This window comes from Opisthocomus hoazin, chromosome 1 (assembly GCF_030867145.1).
Source record: "Opisthocomus hoazin isolate bOpiHoa1 chromosome 1, bOpiHoa1.hap1, whole genome shotgun sequence".
NCBI lineage: Eukaryota > Metazoa > Chordata > Aves > Opisthocomiformes > Opisthocomidae > Opisthocomus > Opisthocomus hoazin.
Genome location: NC_134414.1, coordinates 126,898,044 through 126,920,933, shown reverse-complemented (window position 1 = coordinate 126,920,933; position 22,890 = coordinate 126,898,044). Strand labels below are relative to the sequence as shown.

At 47.4% G+C, this 22,890-nt stretch overlaps 1 protein-coding gene across 3 annotated transcripts; it reads left to right on the top strand.

The window, feature by feature from the left end:
• Positions 1-157: 157 nt before the first annotated feature.
• LOC104335511 (OX-2 membrane glycoprotein) lies at positions 158-22,655 on the top strand. Of its 3 annotated transcripts, none has more exons than XM_075435076.1 (6): positions 158-225; positions 3,280-3,361; positions 4,570-4,896; positions 5,566-5,826; positions 7,691-7,807; positions 20,151-22,655. In XM_075435076.1, exons 2-5 carry the CDS (start codon positions 3,304-3,306, stop codon positions 7,801-7,803), a joined length of 759 nt encoding a protein of 252 aa, XP_075291191.1. In that variant the 5' UTR covers positions 158-225; positions 3,280-3,303; the 3' UTR covers positions 7,804-7,807; positions 20,151-22,655. The 3 variants fall into 3 exon arrangements, with proteins under 3 accessions (XP_075291191.1, XP_075291200.1, XP_075291211.1); XM_075435085.1 differs by lacking the exon at positions 158-225 and adding an exon at positions 240-306; XM_075435096.1 differs by lacking the exon at positions 158-225 and adding an exon at positions 1,097-1,119.
• Positions 22,656-22,890: the final 235 nt, after the last annotated feature.

Here is a 22,890-nt window from a genome sequence, read left to right as displayed (position 1 = left end):
GCAGGGGATGAGCGGGGGGCGGCCGCTCGCTCGCTGCTTTACCGGTACCGGCGGCCGCTTCCCGCCGGCCGGCAGAGCCACCGCCACCGACGGGACAAGGCGGCGCGGGGCGGGGCGCTTCCCGCAGGGGCGGTGGCGGCGGGGCGGGGCGGGTGGTTTCCGTGTCCCCGCGGCCGGCGGGCACGTTTGCTCCCTCCTTCCCCGCTTCCAGGTGATCGGCCGTGGGTAAGCACCGCTCTCGCCGCCCTGCCCGCTCCTCCCGGCCGCGGTTGCCGGCCCGGGGTGCGGCTGGCGGGGAGGTCAGAGGTGGGTGTCCGTGCGGGCTGGACGCCGGGCAGCCGCCATGGGCGCCGCGGGGACCCCGCCGGGGGGGCGGGAAGCTGGAGCGGCAGCCCGGAGCGGGGCTGGGGAGAGGGGCCGGTGCCCACCCCCCCCGCCAGGCCCGCAGGCTCATCCCCGGGAAAGTTCGGCCCCAGGATGGGGGGAGGCGGCCCCAGGCGCGGGATTTCGGGGCCGGCTCCGGGCGGCGGGGTCGCGTCGAGCGCGGAAGCGGCTCCCGGCTGTTTCGGGGTGCTGCGGGGGGCGCGGCCGACCCTTCCCCCCCAGCCCCCTTCTGAGCGGGAGCGTCCCCGGGGCCAGCAGCCGCCGGCTGAGGCTGCCGTGAGGGCAGGGGCCGGCGGGGCCGAGCAGCGCCCGGTGGCTGTGGGCGCCGGCGGCCAGGGGTGCGAAGGCTGTCGAAAGCCGGAGGAGTTCTGCGGACGGTGGCGGAGGAGCAGGGGGTGCGGCAGGGGGGTGCGGGCGGCGAGGCGGGAGCCCGCTGAGGTGCGGTTTGGGAGGGGGCGGCGCAGCGGAGGGGGAGCTCTTTGCGTGCCCTGGTCTCGGAAGATTCTTTTTTCTTCTTCTTCTTCTTCTTCTTTATTTTTCCCTTGTAGCCCTCTAGGTTGGGCTTGTGACCTAAAGGGACTTTTTTGGCGACCGGGGTAGTTGCAGGACAGCCTGGCTCCCCGCGGTGAGAAATCTCGTCGCCGCAGCGGGTGCGAGCAGCGGTGTGCTGCGGGCTGTGCGGGTGATACAGCAGCGAGATAGGGGGCCGGTACCGAACATTGCGCTTTCCTGCAGGTGCGGCACAGCTTTCGCTGGTTTTAAATACTTCCATAGCTCGAAATTTCTCTCTGGCTTGCTTGCAAGGGCTACAAAAATGATCCGAGGGCTGGAGCACCTCTCCTGTGAGGACGGGCTGAGAGAGTTGGGCTTGTTCAGCCTGGAGAAGAGAAGGCTGCGGGGAGACCCGATTGCAGCCTTCCAGTACCTGAAGGGGGCCTATAGGAAAGATGGGGACAATCTTTTTAGTAGAGATAACAGTGACAGGACGAGCAAGTCTGGGCTTGTTCAGCCTGATGAAGAGAAGGCTGCGAGGAGACCTAATATATACTTACAAATATCTGAAGGGTGGGTGTCAGGGGGATGGGGCCAAGCTCTTTTCAGTAGTGCCCAGTGACAGGACAAGGGGCAATGGGCACAAACTGAAGCACAGGAAGTTCCGTCTGAACATGAGGAAGAACTTCTTCCCTCTGAGGGTGACGGAGCACTGGAACAGGCTGCCCAGGGAGGCTGTGGAGTCTCCTTCTCTGGAGATATTCAAGACCCGCCTGGACAAGGTCCTGTGCAGCCTGCTGTAGGTGACCCTGCTTCGGCAGGAGGGTTGGACTAGATGACCCACAGAGGTCCCTTCCAACCCCTACCATTCTGTGATTCTGTGATTCTGAGGCGTAATGGTTTTAAACTAAAACAGGGTAGGTTTAGGCTGGATATAAGGAAGAAATTCTTTACAATGAGGATGGTGAAACACTGGAACGGGTTGTCCAGAGAGGCAGTGGAGGCCCCATCCCTGGAAACATTCAAGATCAGGTTGGACAGGGCTCTGAGCAACTTGATCTAGTTAGCGGTGTCCCTGCTCGCTGCGTGGGGGTTGGACTAGATGACCTCTAGGGGTCCCTTCCGACCCAAAACTTTCTATAATTCTATGATTCTATGCTGGCCCTTCATTTCTGCCTGCTTTTGGGAATATCTGTCTGGACTTCTTAGAGCCATCCTCAAGTATCTGACTACTCTGTATTATCTGGCTTCTGTAACTGTACTTACTAACTGTAACCATCTGGCCACGCTGTATTATCTGGCTACTGTAGCTGCAACTATCTGTAACTGTAAGTGTACTTACTAGCTGTAACTGTAACCATCTGGCTACTCTGTACTATCTGAATGTTCTCATTATTCACTCAGCTTGTTGCTGATGATTTCTTGTTTCATTATTTTACACATAAGAGCTTGGTCTGTGTTCATGCTTAGTAACTGCGGGGTTGCATCAGGAGTTGTTTTAGCACAGCACGCTTAGCCTTTAAAGGCAGGCTACTGGTTGTGTGTGTATGTGTTGTGTGCTTGTTTGGGAATTTGTTTTTTAAACAGACTTTTTTTTCTCCTTCTAATTAATTTATTGATTCATCAGTCCTCCTTTTCTAAGCCCTATGAGAGCATAGAAAATGCTTCGCAGTTGATTCCCTCTACTATTTTTTGCATGTTGTGAAAATCTTTAAAAAATTGGGCTTTGCTTGTGTTCTTGACAGAAGACACTTCCAAGCAGCATCAGCTGGTTTTGCAGACATTGGCAAAAAGCTCAGGTGTAGGTGATGTGTGTTACAGAGGTATTTTATGCGAAATAGTGTTTCCACTTAAATATGATGCCAGCTTCAGTTACAGGCAGGTCTACAATTCAGTCGTATTATGGCAATACTAACCGACTGAGGGAACAGGGAGCAGATCAATAGCTGTTCACTAGGGAAAGCAGCAACACAACCTTATTTTTACCCGTTTCCCCCTTGGAAGTGTATGTATGTAGCAGGTGCAATATGCCCCAAAAGTTCCCCAATTCATGCAATTTTGGACAGACGGGAAGTCCTGAAGTCCTCGAAGAAGTTGCTTTCAATTTACCCCTTGATCTCATGAGCTAACCCTACCTCTTTCCCTAGCTGCAGCTAGTCCTGGACAACCAGGATGTTGCGCTTCTGGTGGATTAATGCCAATTTCCATTGTGCATTTTTTTTCCCACCTTGATCAAAGCACTTTGTGTTGTGTAATGAGACCTGTCAAAACTCTCCATCTGCCCTCAGAAATATGTTTTTCTCACACGGTAAAGCTAGCATTAATGTTTGCTTCCCGGAGACATTGATATCACCAGAAGATTGTCTGTTATTGAGTCACGTGTCTCTCCTTATCTTTCTTCAGGTGAAGCAGATTTTCCTTTCCAAAATGACTTTCCAAGCTCTCGTTTTGTGTCTGGCTTGTGCTGGGGTTGGAAAGGCGAGTGGTAAGTTGAATTTCCTGAAATCTGCCTGGAAACGGTTGGGGAACTGGTTTCTGATTCCTGAGGCTTCAACTGAGTCAGAGTAAGAGGGGAAAAATAGGTGAAATGCAGATTGCTGATGCCGTTTCACAAACGTAAGTCAGCTAAGGCATAGCCATGGAACTGGCAGATGTGACACAAGACCTCCTGGAGCAGCATTTGGAGATGGGAGGAACGTGCAGCATCCCGTATCTACAATGACACTGGACGCTGTTGTTCACCTGAGTTCAGTTTCACATAGTGGATCTTCCCCATGGGAACAAATCTCTTTTTCTTTCCCTTCCTGTTATACTTTGGCCGTGGCCAGCAACAAAAGGGCCACGCGCTGCTCTGCCGCCCCTCCACCCGCTGGGGTGGGGAGGAGAATGGAAAGAAACAGGAAAAAACTGGTGGGTTGGGATAAGGGCAGTTTATTAGAACAGCGATCAAAGGGAACAGTAACAACGATACAGATAAGGAGAAAACACAACACAGACAGCAGAACGCACAGAGCCACTCTCACCGCCCGCTGCCGCATGCGCGCTCCTGAACCCGCAACTGCCTTCCCGCCACCCAGCTTCTCCCAACCAGAACCCAGCATGGCGGCACATGGTATGGAATACCCTGTTCTGCTTGGCCAGGTTGGGTCAGCCTGCCCGGCTGTGTCCCCTCCTGGCTCCTGGTGAAAATTAACCCTGTCCTGGCCGAACCCAGGACACTCCCTCTCCAATGCACTGTGGACTCTGAAGCTGTGTAGTCCAGAAATTCTCTTTAGCCCGTTTTGCTGCTCAGATCTCTGAGAATGGCTGGGGATGCACTTCCTTTGTGCATTCAGTCTTCCTCTAGCTTTTAGGAAACAAAAATTGTGTCTTTGCTGAGAATGGGAAGCCATGAGCTGATTTAATAAAACTGACGTGGGAAGTCAGCAGGGATGGGTACAGAAATAGAGTATGTCTTTTTCTTTGAAACAGTTTAGAAGAAAGCCAGAGCATCAGCCAATGTAAATCAACGTAACTTCATTGATTTCTAAGAAGATGCAGGAGAAGGACTTTTTAGTGGGGGAAGACCATAGAAACTATATGTAATTGATGGAATTGTTGTGTCTGTGGGTAATCCAGGCCTTAGAATCAGTATTAGGCTTATGAATATGTGTGATATCTGCTCATTTCACTAACTACTTCATGTTATTGTAGTGGTTCCACAGGCAGAACACCGAAACGTGAAGGTGGGCGACAACGTGACTCTCAGCTGTGCCCTGAAAGAACACAAGGATGTTCTTCAAGTGACATGGCAAAAGGACTCTGAAAACTCACGCCATAATATAGCAACGTACAGTACCATAAAAGGACTAAAGATTCACGAGCCCTATCAGGACCGAATGAATTTCACAAGTTTGGTACTCAATGAGACAAGCATCACTTTCTGGGACACTAGAATGGATGATTCAGGGTGTTACCTGTGTCTCTTCAATGCTTTCCCTTTCGGCTCCTCCTCGGGACGTACCTGCCTGAGCGTCTTCGGTATGGTTCTTTGCCGGGATATGTCTCTAGTGGGAAAGGAGGTGTTTTCTCACCCACAGCATTTCCTTGAGAGGACTCAGGAACTGCAGTGGTAGGAGCATCCTTCGGTGGAACATGGTGTAGAAACAGTGTTACTGCTGTGGGCAAGACTGTGGGGTCATATTCAAGTATGTTGTGGTGGTCTTGGCTCTGGGCTGTCCTTGTCTGTCATTCTGTGAGTAGCAGCTAAAAAGCAAGGAATGGGATCTTTCTTTGTAAGCTGCCGAACAGCCCCAGCTGGAATGTGGGCAAACCAGCACTGCCTGTTGCAGTTTGCTCTTGGTGCAACCCCAGTGCTGTGAGCTGCTGTGCCGAACTCTACTGTTGATAGGGGATTAGCAGATAGGAGAACAGCACAGACCAAGAACTGTTTTTACTTTAATGGATTATTTTAAAACCTGGGATTTCAGGTTGAGTGAAACCTTTGGGGTATATAACTTCAGTATAAGGAAAGGAGTATTGAATCATGGCGGGGACCTGACCCAAAGAACTCTTTTTTTCATTCCTGTGCTGTGGGGCCCAGTGCGAATCCAGTAAGCTTTGCTCTGATTGATCATAGTTAAACTGCTATTACTGCTTATGACCGTGTACTCATTGTGGTAATGGATTGTCTTATCTGTGTGTTGGTAGGTCTCAATGCATCTGTCCATTACAACATTTCTGAAGGTCATTTGATAGCCACCTGTAAAGCTGTTGGCCTCCCAGAGCCCACCATCACCTGGAACAACTTGTTCAATACTACTCCTACACAGGAGATAGTCAGGCACACCAATGGGATGGTGTCCATCACCAGTAAACTGGAGATCTACAACACTCAGAGCATCGGTGACTTGACCTGCAGAGTAAGCAACACGAATGAAAAAATGGAATTGCCTGTGAGAATGAAAGGAGGTAGGTGAACAATATGAGCTACTAGATAGCGTTCTCTTGGCCTCTGTGTTTTGCAATAGCATGTTTGGATAGGAATCTGCTGGGAAGGGGAGGGAGTGAAGTGTGTATGTGCCGAGTAAGAAGAAAGGAAATCCTACTTTGCGTTCATTGCTGTCTTTGAGATAACATATTGGGGTCCTCGCCAAGAGGGGAAAAAAGCCAAACTGGTCAGCTAGGGAGCTATGGGTTTTAGAGGCATCGTGCGTTTTGCAGCAAGTCAAACTTCAGTTTTCAGACAGGCCTTCATAGTTTCTTTAACGGTTTCAAGATAGGTATAAATATTTGTTGCCTAGTATCTATCTAGATGAAGTAAAAACTCTGTGGGTCGCTGAATGAACACTGAAGTGGATGTTTTGAAATTAATATCAAACTATCTCTGAACAATAATTAACAAATGTTTCAGATGAACTTACTACATTGTATTGGTACAGTTAACCTGTGTATCATGTTTTATTTTCTCTGAAATTTTTGCTAAGACCCACGTGCATCGCAGTAGTAGTCAGGGAGGAGCAGTATTTTCAGAAAGACAGGAAGGTGATCAACTGAAGATACTTACATTGATTTTATGGGGATATCTTAAATACATCAATGTAACATCTGAATACCTTGTAGTGCTAATTTATTTCTTCTTCCAACATTCTGTTCTGCTGGAATGACTTTCACACTGGTTCTATGGGTGAGAAATAGAAACATTAAAAGCTGAAGTACCGTTCTCAGTTCACACAGGAACGTTAATTTAGGTGATTTAAAATTCACGTCTCTCCAAATCCAGAGCCTTAAAAGGAAGACCACTTGGCAATTAGGAAGACAGGAAAAGGAGCTTGAGATTGTGGGTTAATTCCCAAATTACATGCTCAAGAAGTGACTGTTCTAGGAATAGTAGTAAAGAGTAAGGTCTGACTTTTTATGTCTTCGCTTCAAAAATTCAAAAGCAATCTAGTTCTTAATTCTGAGTGACAATAATTACAAAAGCATAATAAATCTTTCTGTTTTGTCTCAAATGCAATATTCTTTTCTTTTGGACTTTTAAGAAGAAAATGTGTGTCTCTGAAAGCAGGAAACTAAGACTGTTGTTATTCCTTGGTAGGAGAAGTAAAAATCAGCTAACAGCTTATTGTTTTAACAATCTCCTGTTTTAAAGAAAGAGAAAGTCAAATGAATAATTCAATCTAGATTTGTTAAAAGACATGGCAGTTTTGGCTTGACTCAAATAAATTTTAATTCAGAAAGTTTTCCAGCTAACTTCAGCAAGCATTGAAATAAGCCTTTGTGTTGTCACGTTGATGGATGGCGGTCAAATGAAGTGGCTAATGTCTAAGCAGGGAGGGATGTTTACACTCAGATGTTGGGTAGAACTACTTGCAGGCATCAAAACATAGCCCATCTTCTCTGAAAGTTAATTTAGCCTTTGTGACAGTGATAAGTGTTTTACAGTAAAAGGAATAACTTTTACTTTATAAACAAAAAACTCCAATTGTGGATGAACAAAAAAACTCTTCAGAAAGTGTCAACAATTGTATAAAGTTCTGCTTATGTACACATGCCAGCTACCATACTGGGTATGGGCATGACAGTTTTCTTTGCCGTGGATGAACATGAATGCATCTTTTCTTCACAAAGCATTTTCTGTTGACAAGCGGGTTTGTCTTTGCAGATACACACATTCACTCTTTTGAGCAATTGCTGTTTCTGTGTAGCTTAGCAATAACTTGCACAATCTTGATGAAGGACCATTGTCATGAATCAGACGTACTCTTGGCTCTTTTTGCTCTTTTTCCTATATAAACTAACTTGGTTTGGTGTATTTTTTGTTCTGTTTTCACAGAAGTGGTATCCTCATTGCTTTGGCTGGCGATTACTGTGGGCATTTTAATTGTCATCATCGTTCTGATTCTGATCGTGCTGTGCTGGAGGAGGAGGATATGCAGGAGGTGTTGAAGTGGTGAGTCACTGATGCATGGAAACCAACCATTTTAACAGAGCCCATAATAAGGTCTGGTCATCTGCAGAAAAGAATGATGCTTTGTTGGGGTACCATTAGGGAGTCTGAGACCGCCATAATGGACAAGTAAACTTTATCATAATGTGTGTGCAGTTATTAGAGGTTGCCTCAGTCGCATGTAATTTTAGGAGCTGTTTTCCCACTGTGACTACCAAGGAACAATACAAGACTACAAACTGTGAGGGGAGGATCCAAGCAGAGCAGGACATGCTGCTTGCAGTTTGCTTTCAGGCAGATGTCTCAGCAGAAGTAATTCACTAGTCTTTCTCATTTTCATGGAGGGCCACAAAAGTGTTGCGTGTAAGTGTGCTCGGAGTATTTTTGGCAGAAGAGGCATTTTGGAGAGAAACCCACTCAGGCAAAGTGACATGTCCTCAAGTGAAGCGCTTTCTTCTGGTCACAGCACACTCTTCGTATTTTTAAGACAAACAGTGTAAGATGATGGAGAAATGCACTCAAACTTGGCATGTAAGTCTGCTTCCTAATGATGAATTAAGGAGAAATTGCAGTCAGTGTAGTGTCCTTGTACGTGTGATGCCCTGATCATGGAACAACTGACATTCTGGTCTTAATTACTAAGAACAGAAAGGAAAAAAATTAGAAAAAGGGGCAGGCCTTAGGCTTTGGAAATCACAGAAATTCGAAGGTCATTGGTAGTTTCACTCTCACTCAACTAGATCAAAATGCGGTGTCTGGCTTTAAATTTTCTAATATGTTTAGAAATGCTGGCACACATTAACTCAGTTCCTGAGTATTTAGATACTTGCTTCATGATGATAATGAGATAGCAGGTAAAGAAATGTTTCCAGGAGTATCAGACCTATATATTGTGAATTTGGACCTACAACATCTGCTGTTAAGAGGAGTTGGTCTGGTAAATTTGATACTGCCAGAGACACAAAAGTCTTCACTGAGAAGACAGAGAAACAAACACTTCTTACACCCCAAATATTACTCCATTGTAACATGCATGTAAGCTTTCCATTGATCCTATAAACAATTCAGAAGTGAAATTTTCTGTCGAATTTTCAGGCCAACTTGGAAGTTAAAGAGTGAGGAGTTGGTTCTTAATTACATTTTTTTAAAGAATTGGAAGAAAAAGGTGCAATGCTGACAAGAAAGATGTATCTTTGTTCTAGAGCAACCATTCCAAACACAAATGAGCTTATACTAAGCAGACCTTGAGGCAGAGGTCTGGGATCACCCGCTGGAGCTGATCAGAGAGTGACCAGACAAAGAGAGCACTAAAAAGTGCAGGTTCTGCCTTGCAGAGTTTCAAAGCCCCTTCGCTGTGTGCCAGATGAGAACTACACTTGGGTGCTGTGACTGGACAGGTGCCTGAAGCAGGAGCAGGCTCAGTCAGTGAAACATGGCTTGGCAAGGCTAGGTTGTTCATGTTTAGTCTAGGCTGAGGATGTTAATATACCTGCTGGCATCATTCTGGCCCTTGGACAGTAGTGGTTCCCCAGGCAATGCCTGCATGTGGTTCCGGCAATAGCTTAGAAGAGGACAGTCCCCAGCAGGCATTACAGTTAGGTTCACAGCAGGTCTCCTACACCTTGCTCTACCTGCTAGGTATCAGGCTTTGAACCCTCAAGCCGTTTCACACATCCTTGTGCCATGTCATTTCGGCGAAGCTACTGAAGGTGAAGGGTTCTGGAGCAGAGGCTCGCGCCGAGGGACCCTTTCTCCGGTGGCAAAACCGCAGCGGCGAGGCGGCAAAAAGCGCCGAGAGAGAGAGGAGACCCCAGCCGCCCCCCTCAGCGGGAAAGCGGGAAGTGCCAACGAGCAGCAGCTCTGACTCAGCGGGGGCGGACTCGAGTGTGACAGCGGCCAAACCCCCTCACGGATAAGAGCAGCCCCCAGGGAGCGCGGGCGATCAGAGCCGGCAAACAGAGGCGGCGCAGCAGCCCGGGAGCGGCGCAGCAGTTTGCGCGGCAGTTCGCGCGGGCAGGCGACAGGCAGGGTGCATCCGCCCCTCCTGGCAACTCAAGTAGTGGGCATCGCTCTTCCAGGAGATATTCTAGCCATGGTTACCACCCGTGGTAAAGCTGTTGCTCGAAGGAGTGTGGGGACCCAGACGGAGGCCCCACGCAAGAACGCGGGTGTCCAGGTCTCTGGCTGCAGGGAGTGCCTGAGCCTGGCGCTCGTACCGGAGGACAGCAGAGATAACTGCTGTGTTCGGTGCGAGCAGGTGAATGACTTGCTCAGCCTGGTGGCAGAGCTGAAGGAGGAAGTGGAGAGGCTGAGGAGCATCCGGGAGTGTGAGAGGGAGACCGACTGGTGGAGCCGCACCCTGCCCGCCCTGAGGCAGCGGCAGCAGGAGGCGGCTCCACAGAAAGCAGAGAACCCCCAACCCTCTTGCCACCGAGCAGAAAGAGGGGGCCTGAGAGATGGGGGAAAATGGAAGCAGGTCCCTGCTCGGGGGGGCAGGCGAATCTCCCCCCCGGCCTCCCTCACCTGCCCAGTTGCCCTTAAGCAACAGGTATGGGGCTCTGGAATGTGAGGGACCGGCCACAGAGGATGTGGGTGAAGGTGAGGCTCCATCCAGGGGGTTGCCTAGAACGAGTCAGACAGCCCCAAGAATTACGACTGCCTCAACTAAGAAAAAAAGGAGGGTCATTGTCATAGGTGATTCCCTTCTGAGGGGAACAGAGGGCCCGATCTGCCGACCGGACCCATCCCACAGGGAAGTCTGCTGCCTCCCTGGGGCCCGGGTTAGGGATGTTGCGAAGAAACTCCCTGGTCTGGTGCGGCCTTCTGATTACTACCCCCTCTTGGTAATGCAGGTTGGCGGGGACGAGGTAGCAGAAAGAAGTCCCAAGGCCATCAAAAGGGACTTCAGGGCACTGGGGCGACTGGTTGAGGGATCAGGGGCGCAGGTGGTGTTTTCCTCCATCCCATCAGTGGCAGGGGACAATACTGAAAGGGGCAGGAAAACTCACCTGACCAGGAGGAGGAGGAGGTTGATGAGGCCTTCTACAGGCAGCTGCAAGCAGCCTCACAGTCACAGGCCCTGGTTCTCATGGGGGACTTCAACCACCCTGACATCAGCTGGGAAGACCATACAGCTAGGCAGGCGCAATCCAGGAGGTTCCTACAGAGCATCGATGATAACTTTCTGATGCAAGTGGTGGAGGAACCAACAAGGAAAGGTGCGCTGCTGGACCTCGTGTTAACAAACAAGGAGGGACTGGTGGAGGATGTGAAGGTTGGAGGTGGACTCGGCTGCAGTGACCATGAAATGGTCGAGTTCAGGATCCTGCGTGGAGGAAGCAGGGCGATAAGCAGGATCAAAACCCTGGACCTCAGGAGGGCTGACTTTGCCCTCTTCAAGGAGCTACTGGGAGGAATCCCGTGGGCCAGGGCTCTCGAAGGAAGGGGGGTCCATGAGTGCTGATCGCTCTTTAAACAACACTTCTTCCATGCACAGGAGCAATGCATCCCCCTGAGAAAGAAATCTAGCAAAGGAGGCAGGAGACCTGCATGGTTAAACAAGGAGCTTCTAGCGGAGATCAGGCAGAAGAGAAAGGTCCATGGAATGTGGAAAGAGGGACAGGCCACTTGGGAAGAGTACAGAAACGTGGTGAGAGCATGCAGGGATGCGACGAGGAAGGCCAAGGCTCACCTGGAATTGAAGCTGGCAAGGGATGTCGAAAACAACAAGAAGGGCTTCTTCAACTACATCAGCAGCAAAAGGAAGGCTAGAGACAACGTGGGGCCGCTGCTGAATGAGGTGGGTGTCCTGGTGACGGAGGATACGGAGAAGGCAGAGCTACTGAATGCCTTCTTTGCTTCAGTCTTCAGTGCTAAGACTGGCCCTCAGGAATCCCAAGCCCCGGAGGTAAGAGAAGAAGCCTACAAAGAGGATGATTTTCCCTCTGTCGAGGAGGACTGTGTGAGGGATCGCTTAAGCGATCTGGACGTCCACAAATCCATGGGCCCCGATGGAATGCACCCACGAGTGCTGAGGGAGCTGGCGGATGTCATTGCTGAGCCACTCTCCATCATCTTTGAGAGGTCCTGGAGGACAGGAGAGGTGCCTGAGGACTGGAGAAAGGCCAATGTCACTCCAATCTTCAAAAAGGGCAAGAAGGAGGACCCAGGGAACTACAGGCCGGTCAGCCTCACCTCCATCCCAGGAAAGGTGATGGAGCAGCTTATCCTGGAGGCCATCATGAAGCAAGTGGAAGAAAAGAAGGTTATCAGGAGTAGTCAGCATGGATTCACCAAAGGGAAATCATGCCTGACCAATCTGATAGCTTTCTACAATGACATGACTGGCTGGGTAGACGAAGGGAGAGCCGTGGATGTTGTCTACCTTGACTTCAGCAAGGCTTTTGACACAGTCTCCCATGATATCCTCCTAGGGAAGCTGAGGAAGTGTGGGCTGGATGAGTGGTCGGTGAAGTGGATAGAGAACTGGCTGAATGGCAGAACTCAGAGGGTTGTCATCAGCGGCGCTGAGTCTAGTTGGAGGCTGGTGACAAGTGGTGTCCCCCAGGGGTCAGTACTGGGCCCAGTCTTGTTTAACTTCTTCATCAACGACCTGGATGAAGAGTTAGAATGTACCCTCAGCAAGTTTGCTGATGACACCAAACTGGGAGGTGTGGTAGATACACCAGAAGGCTGTGCTGCCATTCAGCGTGACCTGGATAGGCTGGAAAGCTGGGCAGAGAGGAACCTGATGAAGTTCAACAAGGGCAAGTGCAGGGTCCTGCACCTGGGGAGGAACAACCTCATGCATCAGTACAGGCTTGGGGTGGACCTGCTGGAGAGCAGCTCTGCGGAGAGGGACCTGGGTGTCCTGGTGGACGACAGGTTAACCATGAGCCAGCAGTGTGCCCTGGCTGCCAAGAAAGCCAATGGGATCCTGGGGTGCATCAAGAAGAGTGTGGCCAGCAGGACGAGGGAGGTTCTCCTTCCCCTCTACACTGCCCTGGTGAGGCCTCATCTGGAGTACTGTGTCCAGTTCTGGGCTCCCCAGTTCAAGAAGGATGAAGAGCTACTTGAGAGAGTCCAGCGGAGGGCTACGAGGATGGTGAGGGGACTGGAGCATCTCCCCTACGAGGAGAGGTTGAGGGAACTGGGCTTGTTCAGCCTGAAGAAGAGAAGGCTGCGAGGGGACCTTATAAATGCCTACAAATATCTGAAGGGTGGGTGTCAGGAGGATGGGGCCAAGCTCTTTTCAGTGGTGCCCAGTGACAGGACAAGGGGCAATGGGCACAAACTGAGGCACAGGAAGTTCCGTCTGAACATGAGGAGGAACTTCTTCCCTCTGAGGGTGACGGAGCACTGGAACAGGCTGCCCAGGGAGGTTGTGGAGTCTCCTTCTCTGGAGATATTCAAGACCTGCCTGGACGGGGTCCTGTGCGGCCTGCTGTAGGTGACCCTGCTTCGGCAAGGGGGTTGGACTAGATGACCCACAGAGGTCCCTTCCAACCCCTACTATTCTGTGATTCTGTGATTCTATGTCGTGGGTCATGCAAGACATGATTTCTTGCTGCAGAGACACGACAGAGCCCACGCGTTATTTTGGAGACTTTGAACAGAGCCCCCCCTCCCCCTGCCTTGCAAGGAGAGCATAAGACACAGAAAAGCATCGTATGCTTAAGCTGAAAGCACTGTGCCCCTTCTTCCTCAGCTGATGGCTCAGAGCTCAAAGCCACACTGTGTCAGCAAGGGAAGTGGGGTCTCATGCCCCACTGCCCGGGAGGACGTCCGGATTGCCGGCCCCACGCGGGTGCATTAGACTTCATCTAAATACCTGTTCACCCAGGCAGAGTAAATTAGACGAGCAGTGTTTACGAGTGGGTGTAAGTTGGTTGTGTTAGAATTTATCAACAAAATGCAGGATTTGAGGGGCTTCAACTCCTTGTGTTCTTGCCCATTTATCATGAGTTTTGATTAACTGTGATGCTGGGATGTGAATTCTGCAGTGATCTTGTAAGTTGTTCAGTTTCTGTTCTTTGAATGTAGTCTAGTTTTTATCAGTCTTCATCTGTATCTTTTCAGTTGCTTTTTGGTCTTGAGTTTTGAAAATGTAATGAGCTGACCAGACTCCTTTTTGCATAAAGACAGCACTACTTTATCCAGAGTAATTTTGACCCGCTGAACCTGTTCCTTCATACAGTGACCAGCTTAGGGAAATGTGTAGTCCATCTTCATGATGTACATCTGTTTCCCTGGAGGCCTCATTAATTAGTTTGTTGTAAAACTCCAGTACTGGTGCAGTTTGATCACTCTGTCTCTGTCTGTTGTTTTGTTTGTGGTTTTTTTTTTCCTGGATGCTCTTTTCTTCTTATTGCTGAAAGTTATTTACAATTTGTCTTGTGTATGATTCCACTGTCACTTTCCCAGCCATATCCTTAGTATGCCGAGAATACCTGTGGAGCTACAGTAATTTTTAACACGCTGTTTAGAGTGCGTTACCACTCCACAAATACCACATTGTAATGAGGAACTCCCCTGCACCTCCTTAGCTCCCCTCTGAGCAGCACACTGTGGACGCTAGTCTGTTTTTGCAGTGACTTGTTTTTTTCCCCCGATCATCTATGAAATTTATTTATGGTCTTTAAAGCATTGGTTGCAGTTGATTCACCTGAAAGAGAAGAACGTCTTGCAGAAATCCCTTTTCTGGTTTTATCCTCTGTTATCCTCAGATTGTGTTGGAACAAGGAGCAGCGCCTACGTACATATTTCTGGACACGCTTTTTGTAACAGCAAAATAGAGAGCTAATAGCACTGGCAGGGGGATACCAATGTCTGTCTGGGGCTTCAATACTTCTTTTCATTCTGCACTACATAACAAGCAAAGCCTTTCCCGCCCTGTCAAAATGTCTGGTTTTTAAAGTAAAACAACAGCTTTTTATCTGGGTGGTGGGGGACCCTTCTCTATCAAAGTTTCTGTTATTGAGAGTATGGTTGGTTTTTGCTTTGCTTTTATTTTTGTTGTTCCCCTCCTTTCTGCGGTAGGCGCTTGGGAATCGGGTGGAGAGCTAGGGCTCAAAGTTGATGTCCCATCCCTCAGGCATCTCCCTTGTGTACCAGTTACAGAGCAGACATACGTTTTGGTTCTCCCTGAAAGCATCCCAAGTGAAGTGTCTTCACAATGTTTGGCAAAAAGTCACTTGTCTGGAAACAAACAGAGCAGCCTTTGTGTTGAGACCTAGTGGAAACAGCTTTGGAAAAGGCGCATCTTCATCCTCTGCCGAGCAGAGAAGCAAGCCTGGCTGTGCCTGTCACTGGATTTAAGTGCGATGAGCAGGCTGCAATGAATCACCAGACACAACTTCACTCTTGCTGGAGGTTTCTCAGTGCTACTCTTCTGGTAAAAAGTTACACCACTTCCTACCTGGCCTAACTAATAGAGCTTAACTGTAGACCACACCAACATAAAGCAGCCCAGTTAACAAGCCAAGTGCCTGACTGAAGCAAAATAAAGGCAATTAGCCAGATTAAATTCCTGAGACTTACCTACTGCATACAAGTCTCAACCTGAATGCTTTCCACAGCATCAGCTGTTCATTGAAAGGCTTGCAGGATACTCATATTTCAGCCTAGCCAGTTAGAAACCTTTATAGTCAGTTCTCAGGACTTAGCAGTCTGCAGGGCAATAAAAATCCACGTAACCAGTTTCCTGGGGGCTTGTGGTGGCCTGTGAGGAAGGGCTATTTCACAAATGGATATAAAGGCTAGCCTGTTTTTGGTTTTTGTTTTTTGTGTGTTTTTTTTTTTAAGCATTGGTGTGTTGGTCTTTCTTGGATATCTTATGCATGTTTTGTCACATGGAAAGTTTTAGAAATGGTCAAATAGTATATTTGTGTTTAAAAGCAACAGGACAAAAAAATCTTGGAGCTTGTTATTGAATAGATATGATGCGACCTAAGCAAGCTGAGCAGATTAGGTGAACCTGCAAGAAGAAAACTTGAAGAGTCACAGAAGAGGAGACTAGGTCAGATCAAAACAGCTGTTCTGCAGAAAGCGCCAGCATAGCAATGGGTTTTTCCTGTTTTTAAACTGAAACATTCAAGCTATTCTTGAAGTGGAAATTTTACAGAACTTAGATTAAGCAGCATTAAAGTCTCTGTTTCAAGATGCTTGTGTCCAAATGCAGCCAACTAAATGTATTTCAAAGAGGTGTTGAATATCAGTGTATCTTGAATGTTACACAAGTGTTATAAAACAGATTAAAAATACCTCTTTGGTACCAGACAGAGATCACCTAATACCCTGAACAGGGATTCAAGGCTCCCTGATTATTATTTTTTGAAGTTTGGGAGTCGCTACAAATAATATTGGTTCAGGCCTGTTAAGCTGCGAATAGCAGCTTGCCTGATCAGCTATAATATGTAGCTGTCAGAAACCTGAACTTTTGGTGGCCAAAGATATCCTGAAAGATTGGGAAATATGGAAGTCTTGTGCAGGATATTCCAGTTATTTGGGAAGCTTCCCAAGAACAAGTACTTGCGCACACTTTCCATTGCTTTGTTTACAGTAAAAATGGGAATTATTTATGGAACAGCCATTATAGCAATATCCTCTAGCATTTATTCAGTTTGAGGAAGGCTGTGTTTCTAAGCTTTGGCTCAAAAATTGTGGCATTTCTCATCTTATCTGTGTGACTTGGCTTGTTTCTTCAGTAGATTTGCTTTGACATACAGCTGGTTTTCTTAACAGTGAGAGACTGGGTAGTTGAGAAAAACGTAGTAGCAAGTCAGTTTTAGGAGACTTTTCGGAATAAATTGTCCTGAAGTGACAGCTAAATACCAGCCTTTCAGATGATAAACTTGGGACACAGCTCCCTCTTTTATGAGGCAGATGAATGTAACGCACCCTGCTTGCAGAGGAACGGGTCTCTGGCTGTCATGTCCCAGCTGGGAAGGCTCATTTTAGAATCGTATTGGGTGCCTCTCAAGTGTGGCTTTACTGTGAGCAGAGGATTGTATTTGTCCTATTCTGAATTCCCCAAAATAGCAAAAATATGCAGTGGTATAAGTGAAAGTTGTTTTGCTTGCAACAGCCTCATTCCTTTACCCATCCTAACACTACACCAAAAAAAACCCCAAAAAAATGCAACATAAAAACACTGTAGCCAAACAGACCTAAATAGAGTTAATGAGGGGAGAAAGAAAAGATGGAAAGAAAAAAAAAAAAAAGAGCCCATAGGGAAAAGATCAGCAGACGGGTAATTCTGCTACCGGGCCACCCCTCAGGGTTCCTGCAGACATAAATATTTTGCAACCCAAGTGAAAATGTTTTCTGAGTTTAATCACACGCTGCTTCCAGACAACTCCTGTTCCTTAGCAAGTCACTTAATTTTCTGCTCGCAGAAATGTGCCTGGCAGTACCCTCAAGTCTGCATCACGTACATGGAGAGAGCCGGGGCGCCCTTTCCGAACTTTCCATGATTTAGTGCTACCCATCTTCATTGCACAGGACAGGGGTGGCCAGTGCCTTGCTCTTTCTCCCATTGTGTTTTCCCCAGCTTGTTTTGCTGGGGAAACCATGTTCCTCATCCTGCTTTCCCTTTCGGAGAAGAGCTGGGAGAAGGAGTGGCAGAGGAGGAAGGAGGGGAAGGCATGTGGATGAACTGAGGTCTCCCAGGGCATGGCAGGGGTTTTTGTCTGGAAGGATGAAATAAATCCTGTGTGTCCCTGACAGGATGAAGGCAGCGGTGTAGGAAACACCTAAGAGCTTGTCTTGCCCATCCCAGGGAGTGGTGTTGCAGTATAGGCTACTGAAAACAGCATCCTTTCTTCACAAACAGGGGGGCCTTTACAGTGATTAATACATTTCTATCCTGTGCTTCATAACTGTGCTTGTATTTATTTATGAAATAACTTCCAGTCCTTCATTCTTCTTTTCATTCCAACAGCAGGGCTTTGTATGTAACCAGGAAATAAAATGGCTGGCAGCTGAAAGGGAGAAAAAGTAGCACTCCTGTAGTATATGAATAGTTGCCTTGCCGTTTCAATTTGCTGTTTACTTCCTTGGTAAGAACTATTTATGTGCTCAATTCTGAAATGTTGTTCCTTTACAAAATACTTTGGCTGTATGCAGAAGGAGGTGGAAACTTTTTTCTTACTCTTCTACATGAAAAGTAAGGATGCTATGTATTTTATTATTTTTTTCAAAGCCGCATAAATGTAGTGTCATAAATTTGGTCTCAAATGTCAGAATGACATTCTGAACTATCAAGCTATTTATTTAGTCAATAGATATCTTTATTTGTGTATTACCAAACCCAGGAAAGTTGGTTTGCTTTTCACAGTTTATAAATCCATTTACGGTTTTGTATATTCCCTATCTCGCTGTCATATTCTGAATACTGCAGCGTGTGGTTTCCACAATTAAAATATGTGGTTTAATAGTAGGTATGTAAGAAGTTTTAAAAAATTCCACATAATATTGTCTTCAGATCAACTTTTTTTGAAATCCGAAATACTGTTTGGACAGGTGTTGATGGTCATAGTTTAATGAAAACAAAGAACAGTGTAGTAACTCTTCGGATTCTTTAGATATGATATTAGCAGGAAATGGAGAATGTCTTTTTCTTTTTTTTTTCCTTTCCCCCCAGTCGATCATTCCTGTTGCATACAAATAGATTAACACTAATCCTGAAAATTTGCCCTGCCATACTCCATGTCTCTTGTTTGGGAATGCCTAGAGGGTATGGGTTGCGCTGGGTGGTGTAGCCCGGGGGGCCGCGGTTGGCACGAGTGCCGGCGGACGGTGCTGTGTACTGTGAGCCATGCCGCGTCGCTCCCGCTGCTCCAGCGGCACCCCAGGGGCAGGAACCACTTATCAGCTGGGCTTCCCAAATTTCCACCAGGCGTGTGATGTTATGGTAGGACACACAAATTTCATCCCGGTGAGTGCATAATGCTCCTCGAGGTTTCAGAGGAGGGCTGGCTGCTGTTTGGAGTGAGAGGACAGCGACAGGAAGAGTAACGGGTGAGCTGGGTGAGGGCAAGCTGCTGCTTCTCCCTGGGGACTGCTCCAAACACCAGCGGGGCTAAGCCTTCCGAGTCTTCTCTCAGCCACGTCTCTTCAGCCCGTGGTCTCTAGGCACTGCAATCAAAGCTGCAGAGTGAAGGGTGGGAAGACAATCTTTGGGAAGAGGGAGACAAAAAAAAAAAATCTAGCATTTGCCTTTTAGAGAGTACTGTAAGCTGGACTGATTTTTAAATCTTGGTGATTGAAATCACCAGGCAAGAAGCTTTGGGTTAAAACTTCCAAAGTAATTGTTTTCTGCTTCACTGTTTTCATCACTTTGCTTAAAAATTAATGTTTGTTGGTGTGGTTGTACTGTAAAAACTGCAGGCTTTCCTTCAGCAATCATAAACTGAAATTCACATGTCGATTGGTATCTTGTGTAATCTAAACTACTGGGGTTTTAAAATATTGTTTTCAATAGAGTACTTCCCTCTAGACTGGTAATGTCTTTTGGCAGCTACTGCCAATCAGGATCCCTTGGCTTCCTCCCGAGGTGAAATGGTCTGTAAGGCAGCGCCTGTCCTTCTGCTGGGTAATAAATGGCTTTGGATGGGTGTTGGCAAGCAGGGTAGTTTCTCACCGCCTGAGGAGAAAATGCTGTTGCGTAGTGGGACATTTTCATAGCTGTTGTTTTCAGGCTTTCTAATAAATATGCTCCCAAAGGAATTTCTGTTGCTTAAAGAGAAAAGGGGAGGGAAAAAAATATACTTTTTTTTTCCCCTACCAGTTTTAAGACTATTCCTCCTTGGAATAATAATGAGGGGGCTGAGCATCCCTCAGAGTAGCCGCTTTGAGAAGCCTACGGGGGATGTTGTCAGTGTGGGGCAACATGGATTGAGCGAGCGGTGTCCCCTGTGGCTCTGCAGGCATCTCCTGAGGTCCTCAGGGTGAGCGGTGCTGGGCTCAGGCACAGATCCTTCCATGTAACGATCCTTTGTGTGGCAGGCATGCATCTGCGCTGTTAAAGATAAGCTATCTTCTTAAATTTAAGGTCAGGTATCATCTGTAGTGAAGAAAGGAAGCAAGGGAGAACACAGGCTGAAGCCCGTTTCATTGTGTTTTGGGAAGATGTGCTACTGATTGTACAGCAGGGAAGGTCCTATGGTTGTTTGCCAAAGGGCAGTTTTGTGACTGTTCCTCCCTGCTTTCCCCACTGTGCATTTCTCCCTCTCCACGTCCATCCCCACCCCCCACCTCAATGGCAACCACACTGCTCAGCAAGACCTGAGGCAGCAACGCGATTGACAAGATTAATCCTTTTTCCTGTTTTTTCTTTGTTTTCTAGGATCCTAGAGGATTTCCATTCACTTACCAGATCATTACAGCCCAGCAGCCTGAAGTCAACGTTACAAGCAGTGACTTGACTGACTGGAAAGAAACAGCAATAAAAGGGAAATACATCACATACACTACCCTATCTCGATGCCGAGCTGATCACTGAAAATTCTAGTGCAATGTTTGTAATCTGGTCTAGACGCTTCATCATAAAAAGTAGGACCAGAGGGACCGCTTAGTCTGCTCCTCTGCTGCCAGGCAAAATCTACTTTGCTCGTGCCGCTCTTGGTGCTGCTGGTGTGCAGAATGTGTTTGCCTGCTTCCAGCAGAGTTCTGAAAACGTCCATGGATGGATGCTCTGCAAGGTCTCTGGGGATCCTCTTCCACTGCTTAACTACTCTTGCAGTAAAGAGGGGTTTGATTTTTACCAACATCTGCAATTTCACTGCAGCAACTCTGCATTCATCGCCCTCTTCCTGGCATCTGGTTTTCCTTCTCTTATCCAGCTAATCCGACAACTTCTCCTCAGTGAATGTGCCAACAACTGTATTGCTTAACTCTCTCTGGAGAGACCTCCTGGACTCAAAACCACGGGACTCAAACCACACGAAATCTGCCAATATTATTGGGGAAGAACAATAGGACGCCAAGCAGGTCACAGATTAGAGACAATAGCAGCCACAGTTGGGAAAGAAGAGTTATCAGTACTTCATTTTATCTGTCTCTGCTTTCTAATTCTGGGGTGGGTTTTTTTTAATATGGAAGTGAGGAGGAGATGGAAGCAAAGCCCAGTAGTGGACATATTGGCATCCCTCCTGTTCCTTTTCCCCCCCGTTCCTTTTTGCTTTCCGTTTTGCTGTCATTCTCTCTCTGTTTTTTCTGAAACAACTCTGTTAATACCCCCACCTAGTCCTTGCTTAGCGTCAAAAGGCATGGACTAGGTTTGTCAGCTGTTCCACAGTCATCATATGCATTGTTCAGAATAATCTTCCCTGTCTTCATCCTTTTTCATTGTGTCTTTCTAAACACAGACAAACAGCTCTGCTGGCCAAAAGTCATTATTCTGTACTCGGACCTTGTTGTGCAGGATGTTACGCCCTGAGCTAGCCGTCATCTGTCACTGTTGTGAATGTAGTGGTACCGGTGGGGAATTTTACAGCGTCAGAATTTACTGCTGTGTCATGGTTTTGGTAGCAGGGAAAGACACTCCACTACTTTTATGAGCTGGGACCCAGCTCTGCTCCTGCCCCTGGTGGGATCAGAGCCCCACTCACCCCCACCACCCCCGGCTGCTCCCCACTGCCTGCCCAAGCCTGCTGAAATGGCCGTTTCCAGGCTTGGTGCTCTGGCTGCCTGTGCCCCCACTTGCTGTGCGGCAGCAGGCTGCTGGGGAGAGCCCCGCACTCCTGGGCATTGCCTCGCAGCTCGCCGTGTTAGCGAGGGGTCGGAGCCTCGGCGTGCCCTCTGCCTCCCTGCGCCTCGCCGGGGCTCTGTGCCCGCTTCACGGGGTGCAGGTTGCTGAAAACAAGCCTACCTCTGGGCCTGACAGACTTCGTGGCCCATTTTACTGACAGAACAGAAGGACGGGGGGACTGCAGGGGTTCCTCTGCTGAGTTTTGTTCTGCTGATGAGTCCTAGTGTTTAAGGTGTTTCTCAGTCTTTCTTCTGTCTGAATATTTGTCATCGTATCGAGATCACTACCAGTATCCTCTTGTCTTTTGGGTTTGTTTAGCATTTGTTTGTGCAGTTGAAATACTCCATCTTACCAAGCGGCAAGTGTTGTGGATTGTGCTTTTTATGTCACATGTTTACCAAGAGTACAAACTGTTAATCTAAAAATATCTACAGAGAAAAGATCTGGCAGATGCAACACTTATGACTAAGCATTCAGAATGAGTATTTTGTTGGTTCCAGAGCGGCGGCCTCTCCAGAATCTGGCAAAAAGTGGGGGCTTGTATGTGTGCGTGTATGTCTTCATCTATTGCTGAGGACATGAAGGGTGATGTCTGCTGTTACGATTGTAGGTGCAATATGAATTATTTATTTATATATTTCAGTTTTTCTAACTGAAAAAAAAAAATCTGATCCAGCCAAAACACCAGCTGATTCTTTTTTTTTTTTCCTGCTTCTTTGGGATACCAGCAATACTTCATTGCAAGCTGGGCTTTTTTGTAGTTTTCATTTACACTTAGCTTCCTTTCTGTACAGAAAGTGGGACATCAGTTTGGTTTTTAAGGTGTTTTAGTTTGGTGTTTTGGTTTGTTTGTGGGTTTTTTTTTTTCAAAAAAAATTATGAGCAAAACAACTTTTGAGATAAATTTACAGAAGTATTTTTGACAGTAGCAGCTGCGGTTTACTTCAGACTTGAAAATAACTTCAGCCAATAAAAAAATTGTTTTGTGTTTTTAGAGGTATTGTGTGTATGTCGTGTTCATTGCTTAATTATTCTTTATCTGAAGTTACATGCACTACTGATGTATTGACTGTCTTGTTTTCTGTATTTGCCTTTGCTAAAAAGAAGCCAAATAAAGCTACTTTGAACATAAGGCTGCATGAATCCTTTAATTTTTAGCACAGTGCTTGTGAGCTTTTATAAATCGATGAGAGGAGCATCATGCATGAGCTCTCAGTGCATAAATAATTCCTTAGGAAAAGAAGTAGTGATCTAGTGTATTCTTTAAGGCATATGGCCTTTTGAAGTTAATCGTGAAACCACAATAACTTTTGTTTGTCATGGCATCAGCTTGCAC